We start from the raw sequence: 20,071 nt of genomic DNA, 5'->3' as shown, positions 1-20,071 counted from the left end.
AACTTCTCAGGCCCTGTAGGCGAGTGTGTATACATTATGTTTTCAGCCGGAAAACAAAGTATTCATTTACGGAGTGTCTAATGTGTCTCAGATACTGAGCATGGGGGATGTGAGAGTGACCGAAAGGGGTCAAGGAGATACTTAAGCAGGGAACTAAATGACATGGAGGAGCCAGCCATGTGAAGGACAGGAGAATGAACCCCGTGGAAGGAATTACAAAGGCCCTAAGACTTAGCCTAGGGGAGATTATCCTGGATTTTCCAGGTGGGTCCAGTGTCATCACTGGATGACATAAGGGGTCCTTATAAGAGGGAGGCAGGAGGATCAGAGAGGTGTGACAGTGGGAACAGATGTAGGGGTGTGTGTGTGTGTGTGTGTGTGTGTGTGTGTGTGTGTAAGAGAGAGAGAGAGAGATTTGAAGATGCTGTGTGCTCCTGGCTTTGAAAATGGAGGAAGAGGCCACAAGCCAAGGAACACAGGCAGCCTCTAGAATCTAAAAAAGGCAAGGAAACCAGTTCTCCCCAAGAGCTTCCAGAAAGAACACAGTCCTGCTCATGTCTTGGTTTTATCCGATTGAGACCCATTTTAGACTTTTGACCTCCAGAACTGTGGCATAATATATTTATGTTGTTTTAAGCCACTAAGTTTTGTGGTCTTTGTTCCAGCAAGGATAGTAAGCAAATACAGAGGATGTAGCTGAGGAAAGTGCAGAGTTCTTTTCTGGCTCTGTTAAGTCTACAAGGTCAGGACATACAAGAATACTTTCACTTACTTAACATGAAAAACCTCCCAAAGATGAACTCCAGCTAAATGAAGAGGTAACCCCCCAAAAAAGAACACAAAGACCTTAGAAAACAGAGGATTCAGCACAGGAGTGGGAGGAAGGGATATCCCTGCATGACAGCTTGTAGAAGCTACTGTTGATGTCCTCTTCAGACCTCTAATGGTCCACAGCTTCCCTCTTTTTCAGAGAACTGCCCTTATTCAGAAATGCCTGGGAAGTTACGCACCCACATGAGTGCGTAAGCCTATCGCCAATGACTCTCTGAGATGGGGGTACAAAAGCCCAGACCCCTTGCCTCAAAACAGTACCACTGTGGTGCCATTCATGCTTCAGAGGTTCCCATGGGATTGGTTTGCGTAAGGGCAATTCCACTCGCACGCCAGCTGAACTTACATCCTCTCTTCTCCCCTTGCCGTATCTTGCTCCCCTCACTCCCTCCCTTACAGTTTTCACCTGAGAGATCCTACTCAATTAATTACAAAAACCTCCATCCCATCTCAGGTTCTGCTTCTAGGGGGCCCAATCTAGGACAACTTAAAACAACAAACAGTCCTACTCAGGGCAGAAGGATGGAGGAGAAAATAATGCAGTAGGTATCAGAACATTTGGAAAATCCTGATAAGCATGTGACAGCTGAGATGGAGCAACCGGACAGGTATACAGAAAACTTCCACCAAATTGGAAAAGAAAGGCAACTATTAACTCTGGGGAAAACAAAAGGTTGTACCAGACAGGCAACGTAATCACGTAGTAAACTGCATGGCTCCGTTAACTAAGAAATCTTTTCATTGAGAGGGTGGGCAAAGGGGAAGCAAGTGAAGATGGGGGTGTAAGAGGATTAAATCCTTGCCTACTGCAATGGAAAAGTAAGAGATAATATTTAAAAGTGCATGAATCAAGAAAATTATTACATATTTTTTTAAAAACTGGAGGTGAATGCCAGAAGAAATCTCTTGAAAATTCTGGAGAGTTTGCCGCTGGAGGGTGGTTAGGACATTGCTGTTTTTCAAAAGCGGTCCAAAATCCCTTATCTCAAACCCTTGGGGCCAGATGTGTTCTGGAATTGAGGATTCTCCGGCCTTCAGAAAGGTAATATGGTGCTAATCTCATTTGTAATATGAATCCCACGGCGGTGTCTTGGCAAGCCAGCTGAAATCCTTCACGTTAATATTTCTGCAGATACACATATTCCCAATAAGTGGGATAAAAATGAAGACTCCAGATAGCTTCCCATCAGTTTAGGTCAGATTTTACTGCCAAAAACGTTTGGTGTGGGGAGCTTTTTGGAGTTGGGAATACTGACTTGAAAAAAACTACACACGTACACACACGTTCTGCTTTCAATACCATTCCCATCTTAGTCTTAGGTTGTTCAGTGTACAGTCTGCACAGCCATGGATACCACGACTTGGATAAAGATAAAAACTAAAAGAAGGCGGCTGACTGTTTCAAACGCTGCTACCTGGGAGCGTTAGATGAGGATGGAGAAGGAACCCCCAGATCTGGGACTTGAAGGAACCATCCACACCTCCGGGCTGCCCTTAGCCTTAATACCTTGAGTGCATCTGGTTGAGCAAAGTAGATGAAAGCCCCGACCTTCATGGGTATCCAGACATCCATCATCTGAGCTGCGATGTGGCTGAGAGGAAGGTAGCTGACCACCACCTCCTGCTTCTCAGGAGGGTAAGCCAGATGGAAGTCCCTCGCCACCGACCCCGCCGTCCACGTGATCTAGAACACACGTCGAGCTTACAATCCAATACCCTTCAGCGCGCCTCATCCTTGCCCGAGGGCCATTTAAATACAATTATTTAACAAACACAAAGCATCTGCTTAGGCACCGCTCTTGTACTTTACAAACATTGAGTCCCTTAGTCCTCATCTGCACACACTGGGGTTGATAACTGCGATTCTCCCATCTTACAGATGGGGAACCAGAAGCACAGAGAGGTTCACTGACTTGCCTGAGGATGGAAGGAGCAGTAAAATTCGATGGGAAGCTTTGGGGGATTACCAGACGCCCTAGGATCCAGCAACAGACCCTAGAGTCCGAATGTCTATCGGGGATAGTCAGAAATCTGAAGGATTCAGTAAGTGTCCCAGAATCAAATCCTGACTCCACCATTTACTAGCTGTGTGACCCTGAACTATTTGCTTAAAAATCCTTTGCAGCCTATATTTGCTCATCTGTAAAAGGGGCACAGAGGTTCCTCGTGCCCAACATAAAACTATAAAACCAACACTGTCCAACAAACGAAAAGGCCACCCATAATCCCGTGGCATTAATACCCCAACAATTAGTATGTTAATGTTTTTCTTTCTCTGGTGCATACGTTGATGGAAAGTTTTAGCGTACCTATGATTTTGCAATCTATATTTTTTACTGGTGCCATAAGTCTCTGGCAAACAGTCGTCTCGTTAATGCAGCCACACGGGCCTCTGCACTGTTCCTCCAACACATTAGGCAAGGTCCCGCCTCAGGGCCTTTGCACGGGCTGTTCCCGCTGCCTGGGATGGGCATCCTCTAGCTGTCTCCACAACTGACTCCTCAAGATGTTATATTCTGGTTAAATGTCGCTTCCTTACGGAAGCAGTCTCACATCACCCAAACTGAAGTTTCCAGCATCTTTCTAATCCGCTACGTACTACTTGCCACAGTCTGAGTGGTTTCATTTGTTCATTCCCTGGCTGTCTTCCCGAGCGCCACCATTGGGTCTGTTTTACTCAAAGCGGTTTTCCCGGCACATAGTAGGTGCCCAGTAAATTTTTGTTGAATGAATGAATGAATGAAGAAAGAAAAGTTACATTTAAGTGTAATGAAATATGCAAAGCACTCGCCCTGTAGTAAGCCCTCAAGATTTGTCCCTCTTCTTTCTCTGGGCCTCAGGATGGAGGGATTTTCCGTCTGTACCCATAAGCACTGTCACCCACAGTGACCCAAGGAACCCAGTGCCCATTTGTTGAGAAAAGGGGCTAGGTGTGTGTAGACCGTGATTTACAGTGGTTTAGACACTCCTGGGTTCAGATCCTGGCTCAGACCTTTCTACACTCTCTGACCTTATGCAAGTCATTTCCCCTCTCTGAGCCTCAGTTTCCCAATCTCTGAAAGGGGTTAATGACACATCTTACCTTGTGGGGTTTCTGTTAGGGCTTAGTGCGTTTACCTCAGCATGGCATAGTACCCTATAAACGGGAGAAGCTTTGAGCTGTTGACATATGTTGAGAACATGGGACTAGCTTTGACTTCCTGCTGTAAAGATGATGATGATTTAAAAAATAATAGTCGACAGGGATTATTTTTTAATCCCAATATGCAAGGCTTTGCTCTGAGCATTTTATGTCTGTGTGGTAGGTTAAAGACAGCTGCAAATTCTCTGCTACCCCTGCCATTCAGAGCTGAAGTCTGTTTTCCTTTCCCTTCACAGAACTGCTCTAGTGACTGGTTTTGACCCACAGAGTGGAGCACCGTGTAAACTTCTGACATTGAGTCCTAATAGACTGCAGCTTCTGCCTTTGTATCAGGGCATGCTTGCCCTCGGAGGAGCCAGCGCCACGTTGAGAAGTTCGACAGCCTCGATGCCCCCATGCTTTGAGGAAGTGCAAGCCCCGTGAAACACGTGAGTGAAGCCCTGCTTGGACCTGCCAGCCCAGCCTGGGCACCAGCTGAATACAGCTGAGTGACCCCAGCTGACACTCTGTAGGGCAGAAAAGACACTTTGCCAAGCCCTTCCCAAATTCCAGACCCAGAAATAACACACTCTTGGTGTTTTAAGTTGCTAAGTTCTAGAACGGTTTGTTACACGGCAGTAGCTAACTGACACAGTATAGGAAATAATTTAACCTTCATAGCAACTCTGAGAGGTAGCAACCATTCTTGTCTCCATTTTACAGATGGGCAAACCGAAGCCCAGAGAAGTTAAGGAAATCTTCTCAGGTCACAAAGTTAGCAAGTGGGGGAGCCAGGATGCAGATCCAGGCAGACTTGCTCCAGGGGCTCGGCTTTTGTCTGCCCTCTGTGAGGACATGATCTCACTAGACATGAAGCCACTGGGAGCGTGGACGCTGGCCAGGGTTGGGTAGGCGCCTCATCAGACTCCATTCATTCAGTCCACAAAATGGATTGAATCCTCCTGTACACCAAGCACTGGAGACACAGCAGTGAACCAGACAGATAGCCCCTGCCCTCAAGGAGTGTTGTTCATGATAAACATGTGACTGTATAATATGGCAGTGCAAGACAAAACAGTAGCCAAATGGGGCTTGGGGGCTAATGGGATGGTTTATTTTTCTTTGCTATTTTAAACGTGGAAGTCAGGGAGGGCTTCACAGAGGCGGTAACACTTGAGCAGGGACCCGGAGGAGGTGAAGGAGCAAGTCATGTGGGTCTCTGGGAAATAGTATTCCTCGTAGAGGGAACAGCCAGTACAAAGGCCAGTGTGTGCTGCCAGCTGTTAAGCTGGGCGGGTGGGGAAAGCCCTTATAAAGTAGAAACGCTTCATTTGAAAACTAGCAGTCTTGGGGCTTCCCTGGGGGCGCAGTGGGTGAGAGTCTGCCTGCCGATGCAGGGGACACGGGTTCGTGCCCCGGTCCGGGAGGATCCCATATGCCGCAGAGCGGCTGGGCCCGTGAGCTATGGCCTCTGAGCCTGCACGTCCAGAGCCTGTGCTCCGCAGTGGGAGAGGCTGCAACAGTGAGAGGCCCGCGTATCGCAAAAAAAAAAAAAACAAAAAAAACTAGCAGTCTTTCTGACTCACAGAGCGGAGCGTGTTGGGTGCATGTCCTGCCAGACACTTTCCTGCTTTTAAAACTTACAAACTTACTCGCCGCCATTTTTCAGTTTTTAACAAAATTGCGTTGTGCTCTGTGTACTGTTCTTCAACCAGCTTTAACATATTTGTAACGATTGCATCTTTGGACATTTTTACACCTTAGCCCCATAGACCTACAGTGTAGTTGAAAATGTGGATTGTGGCGCCTGCCTGCCTGGGTTTCAGCTCCTGGCCCTGCCATGCTGCTTGCTGTGTGACCTGGGCCCAGCAGCTTAATCTCTCTGGGTTTCAGTTTTCTCATCTGTAGAAACAGCGTCCACCTGATAGAACAGATAGAATCATAGAATCGCTGTGAGGATTTACAAAGTGTAAAATTCTCGGGATGGCCTCTGGCCCCATAGTAAGTGTGCAACAGAAATGAACTATCACTGTCTTTCTTGTTTAAAAAAACACCAGGGCTTCCCTGGTGGCGCAGTGGTTACAAATCCGCCTGCCAATGCAGGGGACACGGGTTTGAGCCCTGGTCCGGGAAGATCCCACATGCCGCAGAGCAACTAAGCCAGTGTGCCACGACTAATGAGCCTGCGCTCTAGAGCCCGAGAGCCACAGCTACTGAGCCCGCATGCCACAACTACTGAAGCCTGCGTGCCTAGAACCCTTGCTACGCAACAAGAGAAGCCACCGCAATGAGAAGCCCACGCACCACAATGAAGAGTAGCCCCCGCTCGATGCAGCTAAAGAAAGCCTGCATGCAGCAACAAAGACCCAACACAGTCAAAAATAAATAAATAAATTTATGGGGAAAAAAACCCAACAACTTTATCGAGCTGTAATTGACATACAGGGAACCGCATTTGAAGTGTACAATTTGGCACATACGGACTATGTCTGCACCCGTGAAGCCAGCCATCACCACCATCGAGATGGTGGACATTTCCATCGCCTTTGTAATGCCTCTCTCTTGCCCTCCCCAGGCAGCCACTGATCTGCTTTCGGTCCCTGTAGATAAGTTTGCGTTTTCTAGGGATTGAACCCGGGCCCTCAGCAGTGGAAGCACGGAGTCCTAACCACTGGCCTGCCAGGGATGTCCCCCATAAACAGGATCTTTTAGCATGTATTCTCCTTATTCTTTCCTAACAGTGACCTAAATAACCATCAGATTTGGACTCCACCCACACATGAGTAAGTTTTCCCCAAGCATACGGCCTTCCTCAAGTAACTAAAACAGCTTCTGCTTTACCTCTGAAACACAATGTGTATACTGCCCTTTCATGTATTTATTTTATCAAACACGGTTCTGAGCTCAAACAACCCATGAGGCAGGGACTGTTCCATTGCACCCATTTTACAGATGAGGAAACTGAGGCTTGGAGGTGTCAGATGCCCTGCCCAAGATCACAGAGCCAGGTCTGCCCCAGAGTCCCTGATCTCAACCCCCGCACTATGCTGCCCCCAGCCTTGGAAGCATTTGCATAACTCTCTATGACCCACAGATCAAGGATCCCCCCATGTGCTGGGCCCCTAAACGCCACTGTGCCCCTGTGGGTCAAGAACAAAACTAGCCTGAAGACCACTGCCCCGGAGTGACGGGACCCTGGATGCTGCAAATTTCGTCCGTGTCAGCAGAGACAGCACTTACGTTGTCATGGCTAAGCATCACCCCCTTGGGATAGCCTACGGTCCCAGAAGTGTAGATGATCACAGCACACTGATTGGCCTTCTGGCTCTTGATGATCTGGTCCAGCTGGGACTCGGGGATGCTGTTGCCAAGCTCCATGAAATCATCCCACTGCGGAGAGAAAAGACAAGCGAAGACCTAAATAGACATTTCTCCAAAGAAGACACAAAAGATGGCCAAGAGGCACATGAAAAGATGCTCAACTTCACTAATCATTGGAGAAATGCAAATCAAAACTACAATGAGGTATCACCTCACACCTGTCAGAATGGCCATCATTAAAAAGTCTACAAACAGTAAATGCTGGAGAGGGTGTGGAGAAAAGGGAACCCTCTTGCACTGTTGGTGGGAATGTAAATTGATAGAGTCACTATGGAGAACAGTATGGAGGTTCTTTAAAAAACTAAAAGTAGAATTACCATATGATCCAGCAATCCCAATACTAGGCATACACCCTGAGAAAACCATAGTTCAAAAAGACACACACACTCCAGTGTTCATTGCAGCACTATTTACACTAGCCAGGACATGGAAGCAACCTAAATGTCCACGAACAGAGGAATAGATAAAGAAGTTGTGGTACATATATACAATGGAATATTACTCAGCCATAAAAAGGAACGAAATTGGGTCATTTGTAGAGTTGTGAATGGCCCTAGAGACTGTCACACAGAGTGAAATAAGTCAGAGAAAAACAAATATCATATATTAACACATATGTGTGAAATCTTGAAAAATGGTGCAGATGAACTTATTTGCAAAGCCAAAACAGAGACAGTGTAGAGAACAAACGTATGGATGCCAATGGGGGGGAAATGGGAGGGTGGGATGAACTGGAAGATTGGGATTGACATATATACACTACTATGTATAAAACAGATAACCAATGAGAACCTGCTGTATAGCACAGGGAACTCTACTCAGTGCTCTGTGGTGACCTAAATGGGGAGGAAATCCAGAGAAGAGGGGATCTATGTATGCGTAGAGCTGATACATTTCACTGTACAGCAGAAACTAACACAACATTGTAAAGCAATACTCCAAAAAACAAACAAACAAAAGAAATGGAGGGTGGGGACTCAGGGTGTGTGAGTGGGGTCCTCAGCACCTAGGAGTTCCCTTCCCCAGTCAGATCTTGCCCCACCAGCTTCTCCCGAAGCATGATTCCCAGCAGGAGGAAAGGCACCTCTTACAAAAGCCCTAAGACGTTTGCTTCTTCTCCTCCACTTCCCAGGCAGGCTACTCAAGCACCGGTGCCTCAGTTTCCTCATAGGTAAAATGGGAATGACGTCAAGACCCAACTGCTTGGGTTGTTTTAAGCAGTAAATGGGTTAATATATGTACAATGCTCAGAACAGCAGAGTTCAATATTATTTGTGCTGTGCCTTCCTAGATGCCACTCAGCACCTCAAACTTATTAGTTACCAGATTGATGTGGCTGAGGGCCACTGTGATTGGTTTAAGCTAGAAGGTCCCATCTGCCTGGGCCCCAGTGGTTAGACTGGGTCTGGGCATGTGACCTCAGGTGGTCCGATCACAGTGAAGGTCGGGGCTTTTGCTGGAAGTGCTGGGACATGAATGCGTCATCTGAATGTGAATAAGATGTAGCCATAGGAGCTGCTGGACCATCTCAGGACTAGGGGGAATCAAGGCTGGCATGGAGCCAAGATATGAAGAGCGCAAAATGGAGTCTCGGTCACATTATTTGAGCCCCTGGTTCCAGCCGTGCCTGAAATCCACACCCTAGGTTGCGGCTATGAGCCAATAAATGGTCTTTTATGCTTAAGCCATTTGGTGTTAGGCTTTTGTCACTTGCAACCAAAGACATCCTTACTGATAAGAGATACATCATCTCCCTATGGCAGATGAAGGAGCTGAGGCTCAGAGGTGGTAAGTTACCTGCCCAGGGTCACACAGCAGGTAGACAGAGGAGCTATCATTCTAACCCAAGACTGTCTGACTCCAGAGCCTGTGCTCTTAATTAGCTTAGAATTTGGTGCCTCAGAAGGAACTGTTGGGCTGTGTGAACCAAATTTCACCTGGGACCTGCAAAAATTCTACCTCTGAGCCCCTAGTGAGGCCCTGGTTGAGGGTAATGTCCTGTCTGCAAGACAGAGGGCACTCCAGGTCCTCCAGAAATGGCCAGTATTGCCTGTAGCCTGCCAGGGCAATGCTGGCCCCATCTGCAAGGGAAGAACCTTTACCCAGACCATCTCTAACAGGGTAGGGTGATGGTGAGAGGAGCAGCACACAGAAGCCTTTTGCAGGACCCTGTCCTTTCTCTGAGAGATGCCTCAAGCCCTCCCCCGCAAAGGATGCTCCCCTAATCGCTGGTGAAGACCTCATTCTCCCATGGCCACAAGTGATTGGATTAGGTAGACCCCAGACCCAGTCCTGTCCAATCCAGTCCTCTCTCTTGGCAATCTGGAATTGGTCCCGGGTCCAATCCCAGGCATCGTAACCTACCCAGTTAATTGTCTTATTCTGCCATCCCCCTGCCCCCGAATTTCACCTTCTGATTTCCCAGGCGCTTTCTTTTTCTCTCAGTTGTAATGACTGTCTTCCTAAACTGAACCTAAAAACGGTAGGTCCTACTCACCCTTGCAGAGAAGTAGATACTAATCTGTGTCACAGAACTCTTCCCTATAAATCATTGTCCTTAACCAGGGGTGATTTTGCCCCCGAGGGGACTTAGGCAGTGTCTGAGGATAGTTTTGATTGTTTCAACTGGGAGGGTGCTATTGGCATCTAGTAGGTGGAGGCCAGGGATGTCGCTCAACATCTTACAATGCACAGGATGGCCCCCACGATGAAGAATTATCCACCCCAAATGTCCAACAAGGCTGAGAAACCCTGCTGTAAATACTATTTCTAACAAATGAGTTGATTTAACTTATCCAGGCTTCAGATATTGTTTCTGTGTTGGTCATTTTTAACCTCTGAAAGGTCTGTAATTCTGATCGGTTGTCTTACTTAATTAGGCATTGTCCTGGTCTTAACATTTAAATGTTTTCTGAAAGGTGCACGAGCTGGTGAGTGTTTTGGCCAGAAAGGATCATTGACATCTTTCCTCCCGCTTGCGTGGAGGGCAAACCAAATAAACTCCATGACATTTTAGGACTTCTGATTTGGGACATGGGTTTGCTGGCCTAACAGTGGCTCATCCTGGCCCCTCACAGACCTCCTGCCCTGACTTCTGTGAGTTAACTCATTGTATCCTTAAAAACAAAACCCAGGACTTCCCTGGTGGCGTAGTGGTTGAGAATCTGCCTGCCAATGCAGGGGACACGGGTTCGAGCCCTGGTCTGGGAGGATCCCACATGCTGCGGAGCAACTGGGCCCGTGAGCCATGGCCGCTGAGCCTGCGCGTCCGGAGCCTGTGCTCCGCAACAAGAGAGGCCGTGACAGTGAGAGGCCCGCACACCACGATGAAGAGTGGCCCCCGCTCGCCGCAACTGGAGAAAGCCCTCGCACAGAAACGAAGACCCAACACAGCCAAAAATAAATCAATAAATAAATAAATTTAAAAACCAAACAAACAAAAAAAAGCAAAACCCAAACCACCTCCTTTGGCTTAAGTGGGTTTCTGTTGCTTGCACCCAAGCATTTTCTGATTCTAGAAGACCCTGAGGCAGAGTGAATTTGCAAAAAAATGACTGCGACAGCATTTACGGTGTCACCCACTCTTCAGGGGCCCCGCCCCTCCCTCAGTAAGAGCTGAAGTCTGGGCCCTCATGCAGCTTGGCCTTGCTGGGCAGTGTGTTACTTCCAAGAATAGGTCGTTAAAGGCAGGACAGCTTCCACCTGGATATTTCTCTCCCTCAAAACATTCTCTCTGGAGATCTGAACCACCAATAAGTCCAGAGGTCCTGAAGTCATCATGCCGGAGACAGCATATGGAGACACCACAGAGAGACAGGGAAATGTGCTGGAGGAGCCCCAGCTGTAGGGTTGGGACCAGAGTGAGGACCAGGGGCTTCTCCTTGAGTGCAAAATTTTAGCGGATGCGGAAAAAAAAAAAAAAGCTTGTAATCAAGATAAATAGTACTTTAATGCAATAATTTAAAAGTCACTATCAAAGCAGAGCAAATTCATTATGAATGAAACATCAAAAGTTTAAAAAAGGCTCCAGCAGTGCTGTTGGTCCGAGCCATTGCAGATATGTGCACCCCTATATCCCTATTTGTATATATTAAAACTGGCTAATTGTTTTAATAAAAATGTTGATGACTTTGCATCTATGAAAACCAGGAAAGTAAATTTATAATAAGTTCTGGTTTGAATACAAATTAAATATTTAAACTTAATGTTGTGAGTTCCAGCACATCTAATTTTCAGTGATGCAGTATTTTTTCAGTTACCCTAATGGTCTGAAAAGCAACTAATGATAAAATGATTGGTATTGTCTTATGCCACCAATTTTGGGGGCGATTTGTTACACAGCAATAAATAACCAGAACAGACACCTTCTGGTAAATCAGAACCTTCATGCCAGAAAAAAATTATCTCAAAAGCCTCACCCCCTTCCCTTGTGAGGCCCCTTCCTCTCCCTCGCTCACCACCCACTTCCTTTGAGAGTCCCCGCCCACTTCCCTGGTTTGGCCCCGCCCTCCCCTTTCCTCACCACCCACTTCCTTTGAGAGTTCCCGCCCACTTTCCTGGTGAGGCCCCGCCCTCTCCCTTTCTCACCGCCCACTTCCCTGGTTTGGCCTCACCCTCTCCCTTGCTCGCTACCCACTTACTTTGGGAGTGCCCTCCTTCCCTTTCAAGGCTGTGCCCTCCCCTTTGCTCAGTGCCCCCTCTCACACTTACAGAGTACAGGTTGTTATATTTGCTCTCCTTCACTGGCAGCCTGTACTGAACGATTGCTTTTAGGGTCTCCATCTTGGTCTTTGGAATCTGAAAGAAAGTTGTGTACGGACCTCATGGTAACGGGGCCCTGGAAGAGCGCATTCTAAGCTCTCTCCCTCAGGGACCTCAGCCTCTTTCCCTCCCCCTGCCCATGCAGTAAAACTTTTGCTCTTTGTCTTGACTGACAGGTCGGTATCAGTAGACTGCAACCATCACAGAGAGTTGAGGGCAACAGCCTCCTGAATTCTGCTGTACAGAGCTGTGGTTTGGGTTGGTGAGTCGAAGGAGGCCCTCCCGGCCCTTTGTCTCCTGGCACCTTATGCTCCACGGCCAAGATCCAGCTAACCTTCTGGTTGGAGCAGGGCTACAGAGATCCTCCATGAAGGTGGCTGGAACTGGCGGGGGTTCAGAACGCTCTTCCTAAACCTAGACCTGTAAGGTTCAGGTACCCAGGCCTGTGGGATTCTTGCCCCCCTGTTTGTGCAAAGGAAGGAGTGTGCCTGTGTGACATTTCTAGCCAATCCAGTGAAGAAGTCACTTCCAACATCCAGAACGCTCCTTACAACCAAGCCTCTGGCACGACCTGGAGGGAAAAGATGCCAGAAGTGCTTGTAACAGCTGGACAAGAGTTTTCCAGAGAGAGAAGAAACAGACATCCAAAAAGCCTGAAGCAGGTAGTAGCCGGGGTGTTGGAGGGATATAAAAAGTCCAGGCTGGCTGGAATGGGGATGGAAGGGAGAAGGCCGGGGGAGGATGCAGGAAGCGGTGGAAGGGCCAGGTAGGCCATGCCTTGGAGGTGAGAGCAGGAGTTTGCAGTTTATTCTAAAGGAAGAAGGGAAGCACTGGAGGGTTATGAGCCGTGACCGTCCCCCAGAATCAAAGATTTCCAAGTGGAGCTGAATGTCCAGTTTGGGAGGAGAGTATCAGAAGCCTGGCTTTGAATCTTCCATGCAGAGGAACCAGAACAAGAAATCTCCCACAAACTGCATCTTTGATGAAACTAAGAGATGGAAATAATTCATGCCTGTGAGGTTGAATATACCAGAACGAGGACAAGAAGCCATAGCAATGAGGTGGCTGCAGGGGAAAGGGTGGGGCACGTGACCTCTTCTAACGCTGGAAAAACCCAAATCGGAAACCGGTATTCACGGCAAGAAGGAGAAGGGCCCCACCCGTCACCCACCCCGCAGTGTGTTCTGCTGCGAACAGGACAGACAGGGCATGACATGAGTACCAGGGACCAAAGAAGCATGCCTTCAGAAAGCAATTTCAGAAAGTGGACGTCCGTCCTCACTGAACCAGCTCAGGAATTAGGTGTCGAAGGAGGCCTGGTGGCACGAAATATCCTGTTTCCCCGAGTCTGGCTGGATTCCATTGAGGCTGGCAAATGTGCCCAGATTTCAGAGAAGTTAAAATGTGGGGAAACGCATGGCCCACGGCGTTCAGAGGATGCCACCCACGGCGAGACATCTCCACTCGAGAAATAGCAAAAAGTAACGCAGGAAAGATGAAATATGGTGTTAAAGAAACAGTCGCAGGAATTCCTTGGTGGTCCAGTGGTTAGAACTCTGCGCTTCCACTGCTGGGGTCCCGGGTTCCATCCCTGGTTGGGGAACTAAGATCCCACAAGCTACGCGGTGCAGTGGCTCTTGGGGTGAGCCGTGAATCTGGCCATCGAGGCTCACCCCTCCCAAGGACTCCCCTCCCCTCAGGATCCTTCTGCCCAAAGCTGGTTCAGGCAACTGCAGCTCATTCAAACACAAGTCATCGGAGACGTTTCTTGCAACATTACAAAGATAACACAAGGGGGGGTAAAAAAAAAAAAAAAAAAAAAAGGAATAAGAGAGGGTCAGATTTCACTGTGCGCAAAAAGTCACTGCAAAGCAAAGGAAAATTGCCCCCTAACCTTCCAACGTAAAACCTAGGACGTAATGGGGTAAACGCAGCTGGGAAGGAAGAACACAAAGCAAACATACAAGCCCTGAGGGGAGAGCCAGACATCAGAAAGTAGTGAAACAGGAAGTGGTCGGACTTAAGAAAGAAACAGAAAAGAAAGACAAAAGCATTCCCGAAAGGAGGACAATTCTAAGAGGTGAACATAGCAAGGATGACAAGGTTCAAAATAACTGTTTCTGAAAGAAAACTGGTAAGCAGTGAAAGGTATATAAAATAACACACAAACACATTTTTAAAAACAGAGGCTGAGTAGGAAATGAATACGCATTGGAAATTAAACTCATCCACTCCACGCACATCCACTCCACACGTACACAACCCCCTCCTTCCCCCAGTGACTGGCAGGCAGCAATGGGGGGCGGAGGGGTTTACCGAAAGGATTTTCTGCAGCTGTAGGTCATTTTCCACCAGCAGGATGTTCACTTTGGCGTGAGCAATGATATGTTGACAGGCTTCCGCAGAGTTGGTGGCATAAATACCAACACAGAAGCCCCTGGGAAAAGAAAACACATGCACGAGTGTGCCCCACACACCTTAAGTCGAGAACGAACGTCCTGGAAGGTGGGGGGAGGGGAAGCGTCTGCGGGGGAGGGGGAGGGTCTGCAGGGAAGGTCTGAGTTTGCAGCCTCAGCACCAGCTTCCCTCCCTCCACAGCTGGACAGTGATGATGAGAGAGGATGGGCTCCCGGGATGTCATTATGACCTGGAACCCTCACAGTACCCCCATTTTACAGATGAGGAAACTGAGGCTCAGGGCAGGGAAGTCACTTGTTCAGGGTCCCACAGCAAATAAGAGGTGGGGTTTGGACCCCCCCACCCCTCCACCCGTTCCCTTCATTCGCAACCTTTCGTTCTTGCTTTGAACCATTCTGCTGTGGGTTCCCTTTGTATCTCCCTGCTGGCTGATGACATCACGGATCTTTCCAAGTGCCTATTTGCTACTTCCCTTAGTGATGTTTCTGTGCAAGTCTCTTGCCCATTTAAAAATCTTCTTTTTTTTTTTTTTTGGCCGCACTGAGCAGCATGTGGGATCTTAGTTCCCCGAACAGGGATCGAACCCGTGCCCCCTGCAGTGGAAGCGCAGAGCCTTAACCACTGGACTGCCAGGGAAGTCCCTCTTTTTGTGTCTTTATTCCTGAGTTGTAGAAGTCCCTTGTGTATTTGAGATACTAGTCCGCTGTTGGACGGGTGTGTGTGTCTATCTCGCCGGCTCGCCTGCGGCGGCTTCTACAACCCCCATTCACATCTCCGTGGGAACCAGCCTGGGGCTGCCAGTCTCGGAGTAGCACCACCCAACATCCACAGGGACCCGGGCCCGAGGTCTTACCTCGCGAAGATGGCGCCAAGAGCCGCAAGGAACCACTCGACGGAGTTAAACCCAAGGATGCCGACTGAGTGGAAAGGCTCCAAGCCCAGCTGGGAAGGCAAAACCAGACAGACAAACAGAAAACAGAAGCAACAGAGGTGGTTTGCTTCCGGATGGGATCTGCTCACTGGCAGGTGAAAGCAGAGCCCACGGAGTCACAAGGGGGACAGCCCGTGTTGAGATGAAAATCCGGAGTGTGATTTTTTTTGTGTGACTCTTGGGAGGCCGGTTTACCTCCCTCTCTGTAATACCCCCTTTATTTATTCTAATTTTTATGTATTTTTTCTATATTTATTTATTTTTATTTGGTTGCACCAGGTCTTAGTTGTGGCAGGCAGGCTCCTTAGTTATGGCTTGCTGGCTCCTCAGTTGTGGCATGCAAACTCTTAGTTGCGGCATGCATGTGGGATCTAGTTCCCTGACCAGGTATCGAACCTGGATCCCCTGCCTTGGGAGTGTGGAGTCTTAAACCACTGTGCCACCAGGGAAGTCCCCTATGTATTTTATTTTTTAACCATTAACCAACTTTAAGTGCACAGCTCAGTGGCATTAAGCACATTCACATTGTTGTGCAACCATCCCCACCATCATCTCCAGAACTTTCTCACCTTCCCAAACGGAAACTCTGTCCCCATGAAACACTGACTCCCCACCCCCTCCCCCAGCCCCTGGCCTTCACCATCTACTTTCTGTCCCTATGGATTTGACTCCTCTAGGGACCTTTTATAAGTGGAATCATATATTTGTCCTTTTGTGTCCGGCTTCTTTTAACGTCCCCTAGTTCATCCGTGTTGTGACAGGTGTCAGCATCTCACTCCATTTGAAGGTTAACGTTCCATCGTATGGACGGATCACAATTTGGTTATTCATCCATTGATGGGCACTTGGGTCGCTTCCACCTTTTGGCCGTTGTGAGCAATGCTGCTGTGAACGTGGGTGTCCAAATATCTGTGCGAGTCCCTGCTTTCAATTCTTTTGGGTCTGTACCCAGAAGTGGAATTGCAGGATCATATATGGTGATTCTAAGTTTAATTTTGTGAGGAACCGCCAGACTGTCTTCCAGGGTGGCTGGACCATTTTACATTCCCGCTGACAGTGACTGAGGGCTCCAGTTTCTCCACATCCTCACCAACACTTGTTATTGTCTGTTTTTTTTTTTCTTAATTAGCCATCCTAATGAATTCATTTTTAGTTTTAATCATAACAGTACTCAAAGAGTGATACCCTATAGTGGTAATAAATTGCACTTTTGAAGGCGTAGCCCTGATCTGAACGTGGTTGAGGATGAATCAGGAGACCTGGATGTGAAAGTGATCATGCTTGGTGATCGCCCCCCTTTTGTCCTGGAAACTCCAATTTTGTTGGCTGTTTTAGTCACCTGGGCAAGGCTGGCAGTGACCCTCTGTCCCCGGGGAAAACCTAAGGATTTGGAAGGCATCTGCCTGCTGATGCTTCAGAACGTGATGCAGCATGTTTGTGCTCAGTGGCAGGAAGGCTGTCTTCACTGTGGACACTGTCTCCATCAATGTGTAGATAAAGTGACTTCTTTCTGATTGGATCCCTGAGATTTAGGAGAGCAGGGGTCCTTGAAGTCCAGAACTAAGGGCAGAGGGAAAGAGGACCATCTTTCAGGAAGGGTGAACTAGCTACAGCACTATGGCATGGGGGTAAGGGCAGCCAAGAAGAAATCCAGCCCAAGCAGGTGGTTCCTAATTCCGACCTCTCACAGTCTCTAGATGAAGACACATGGGCATCAGAGGAGGGGAGAGAGGAGCTTGGGTCTAGGTCAGAATGCGATCGGATTTCCTGTAAATCAGAACCATCGGGAGGTGCCCTTTTACAGTACGAGATGTCTGTTGCGTTCATTATCTGTGGCTGCGTGACCCATCGTCACAGATGTAGCAGCTTAAAAGAGCACACATTTATTATCCCAGTTTCCACAGGTCAGGAGTCTGGGGGGTGGCACGGCTGGGTTCTCTGCCTAGGATCCCCCAAAGCTGCAGTCAAGGGATCGGTGGGGACCATGACCTCCCCCGAAGCTTGGGGGCCCCGCACTTGGAGGTTGTTTGCAGAATTCATTTCCTTGTGGTTGAATGATTGAGATCCTCTTCTCTTGCTACCTGCCAGCTGAGGACCGCTCTCAACTCCTAGAGTCTGTATGCCATCCCCTGCTACATGGCCCTCTCCAAACATGGCAGTTTGCTCCCAGGACAGCAGGAGAATCTCTCTTAATGGTTCACCCCATTAAGTCAGGCCCACCCAGAGCACCTGCCCTTCCTCATGAACTCAAAGTCAACAGATTAGAGACCTTAATGACATCTGTGAAATCCCTTCACCTTGGCCATCTCAGGAGGGAAATCCCATCATAGCCCACAGTCACAGGGAGAAGATTATACAGCACAAGTACACCAGAGGTTGGGAATCTCGGTGGAGTCACCGTAGAATTCTGCCTAACATGCCTATCAAATAGGCCCAGATGAACAGTTTTGATAATATGATGTTGACAATACCATAGGTAAACAGATTCTCTCATACATTGTGAGTGGGCTTAAAGGGCATTGGCTTTGTAGGAATTCACTGTACAAAGAAGGTTCAATATGGCACCACGTATCGTAGCAAAGGCTGGAAGCAACTTAAATGCCCACCCGTAGGGGGCTGATTAAGTCAATACTGTTACATACGTATTTGCAGTTGTTGAAAAGAATATGGATTTAAAAAAAAATAAGTAAATCAATATGGAAGGATCTCAGAATGCAGCAACCAGCCTCCAGGATGAGTTTCATCTCCTGGTATTTGTGTTCTACTATAATCCCTTCCCATATCGTATCAAGGTCTGCTTAACCTTGTGAAAGAAGTGATAGTATGTCATCGCTGAGATCAGGTTATAAAAGATATCACGGTTCCCATCTGGTTCATTCTCTCTTTTGGATCACTCATTTTGGGGGAAGCTGGCTGCCATATTGTGAGGACACTCAAGCAACCCTACAGAGAAGGCCATGGAGCAAGGAACTGAGGCCTCCTGCCAAGAGCCAGCCATGTACAGAAGCCATGTACAGATGATGCAGCCCAGGCTGACAGCTTGACTACAGCCTCATGAGAGATCCTGAACCAGCAACATCCAACTAAATCACTCCTGGATTCCTGACCCACAGAAACCAAGAGATAATAAAGCTCTGTCATTTTTTTTTTTTTTTTTTGCCGTACGCGGGCCTCTCACTGTTGTGGCCTCTCCCGTTGTGGAGCACAGGCTCCGGACGCGCAGGCTCAGCGGCCATGGCTCACGGGCCCAGCCGCTCCACAGCATGTGGGATCTTCCCGGACCAGGGCACGAACCCATGTCCCCTGCATCGGCAGGCAGACTCTCAACCACTGCACCACCAGGGAAGCCTGCTCTGTCATTTTGAGTTACTAAGTTTTGGGGTAATTTGTTATGCAGCAGTAGCTAACTAAAACACACATATACTGTGCTAACAGAAAAAAAAGCAGGTTGTAGACTCTTGAGTATGCTACCATGTGTGTAAAAATGTACTTCTATAGAATTATATAACATGTACACATAATTTATTCCACAGAATAGCATAGAAAGAACTGAAAATGATGGCTACCTCCATAAGAGAGGGGACAAAGATTGGAAGGAAATTTTTCACCAGTTAACCTTGTATCTTGGGGTGCCTTGTGCATTTTGTCCCATATGTATGTATACATAAAAGGAATGATTTACTACATGATGAACGAATGAAGGAATGAATGAATGACTCATTTACCTTGAGTAAGGCTCTTGCAGCTTTCCGACAAGCCTCGTAGTACTGGTTGTAATTCAGAACTTCCCACTTTCCATTCTTCTTTGATGCGAGGGCTGGATAAGTCCCAAATCGGTTGACTGACTCCCGAAAAAATTCAGGGATGGTCATGGGGGTCTCATGGCCTGGCCCGTGTTTTGAAAGCCTCATAAGGACTTCTCCATCTCGGTGAATGGTCCACAGCCCAGGAGTAACTGCAAATAGTCACCAGGGTTGGGTGGCAGACTTTTTTTTATTCATTTAATAACTCAGGAGTTGCGGGGGGGGGGGTGCTGTCTTTTTGAACCTGAATTAATCCCACACCTTGAGTGAAGTCACATGGTCAGTGCTGGTCTACTCAAGCTTCCTCTTTCATTTATTTCTTCCTTACCCTCTCAACAGTTTATTATGAAAATTTTCAAGCATACAAAAAATTGGATTGTATAGCTAATGACCTCTACCCACCACCAGATTCTACAACTTCTAGCATTTTGCTGTATTTGCTTTATCACATCTCCATCCAGCCATCCCTCTGTTGATCCATCCATTCCTCCATCTTACTTTTTGATACATTTCAAAGTAAACTGCAGCTGTCCATCCATTTCACCCTTCAACATTTGAATCATTTTAAAACATTTTATTGAGGTATAGTTGATTTATTACAACGTGTTATTTTCTGCTGTACAGCAAAGTGACTCAGTTATGCACATATATATTCTTTTCCATTGTGGTTTATCACAGGATATTGAATACAGTTCCCTGTGCTACACAGTAGGACCTTGTTGTTTATCTGTTCTATATATAATAGTTTGCATCTGCTAATCCCAAACTCCCAATCCTTCCCTTCCCTACCCCCTTCCCCTTGGCAACCACAAGCCTGTTCTCTAT

General features: G+C 47.6%; 1 protein-coding gene across 1 annotated transcript in view; it reads right to left on the bottom strand.

Moving 5' to 3' along the window:
- The window catches only part of ACSBG2 (acyl-CoA synthetase bubblegum family member 2), a 30,740-nt gene extending 11,410 nt beyond the window's left edge, over window positions 1–19,330 (bottom strand). The window contains exons 1-6 of the mRNA XM_060007555.1: window positions 19,169–19,330; window positions 15,366–15,454; window positions 14,411–14,531; window positions 12,044–12,130; window positions 7,193–7,342; window positions 2,339–2,515 (exon numbers count right to left, since the gene is read on the bottom strand). Coding sequence (XP_059863538.1) covers window positions 2,339–2,515; window positions 7,193–7,342; window positions 12,044–12,130; window positions 14,411–14,531; window positions 15,366–15,454; window positions 19,169–19,315 — 771 coding nt within the window. The 5' untranslated portion in view covers window positions 19,316–19,330. The remainder of the gene's footprint in view (window positions 1–2,338; window positions 2,516–7,192; window positions 7,343–12,043; window positions 12,131–14,410; window positions 14,532–15,365; window positions 15,455–19,168) is intronic.
- Window positions 19,331–20,071: the final 741 nt, after the last annotated feature.

This window comes from Delphinus delphis, chromosome 3, assembly GCF_949987515.2.
Source record: "Delphinus delphis chromosome 3, mDelDel1.2, whole genome shotgun sequence".
NCBI lineage: Eukaryota > Metazoa > Chordata > Mammalia > Artiodactyla > Delphinidae > Delphinus > Delphinus delphis.
The sequence above is the reverse complement of the archived record's forward strand: the minus strand, read 5'-3'. Positions and strand labels throughout refer to the sequence as shown.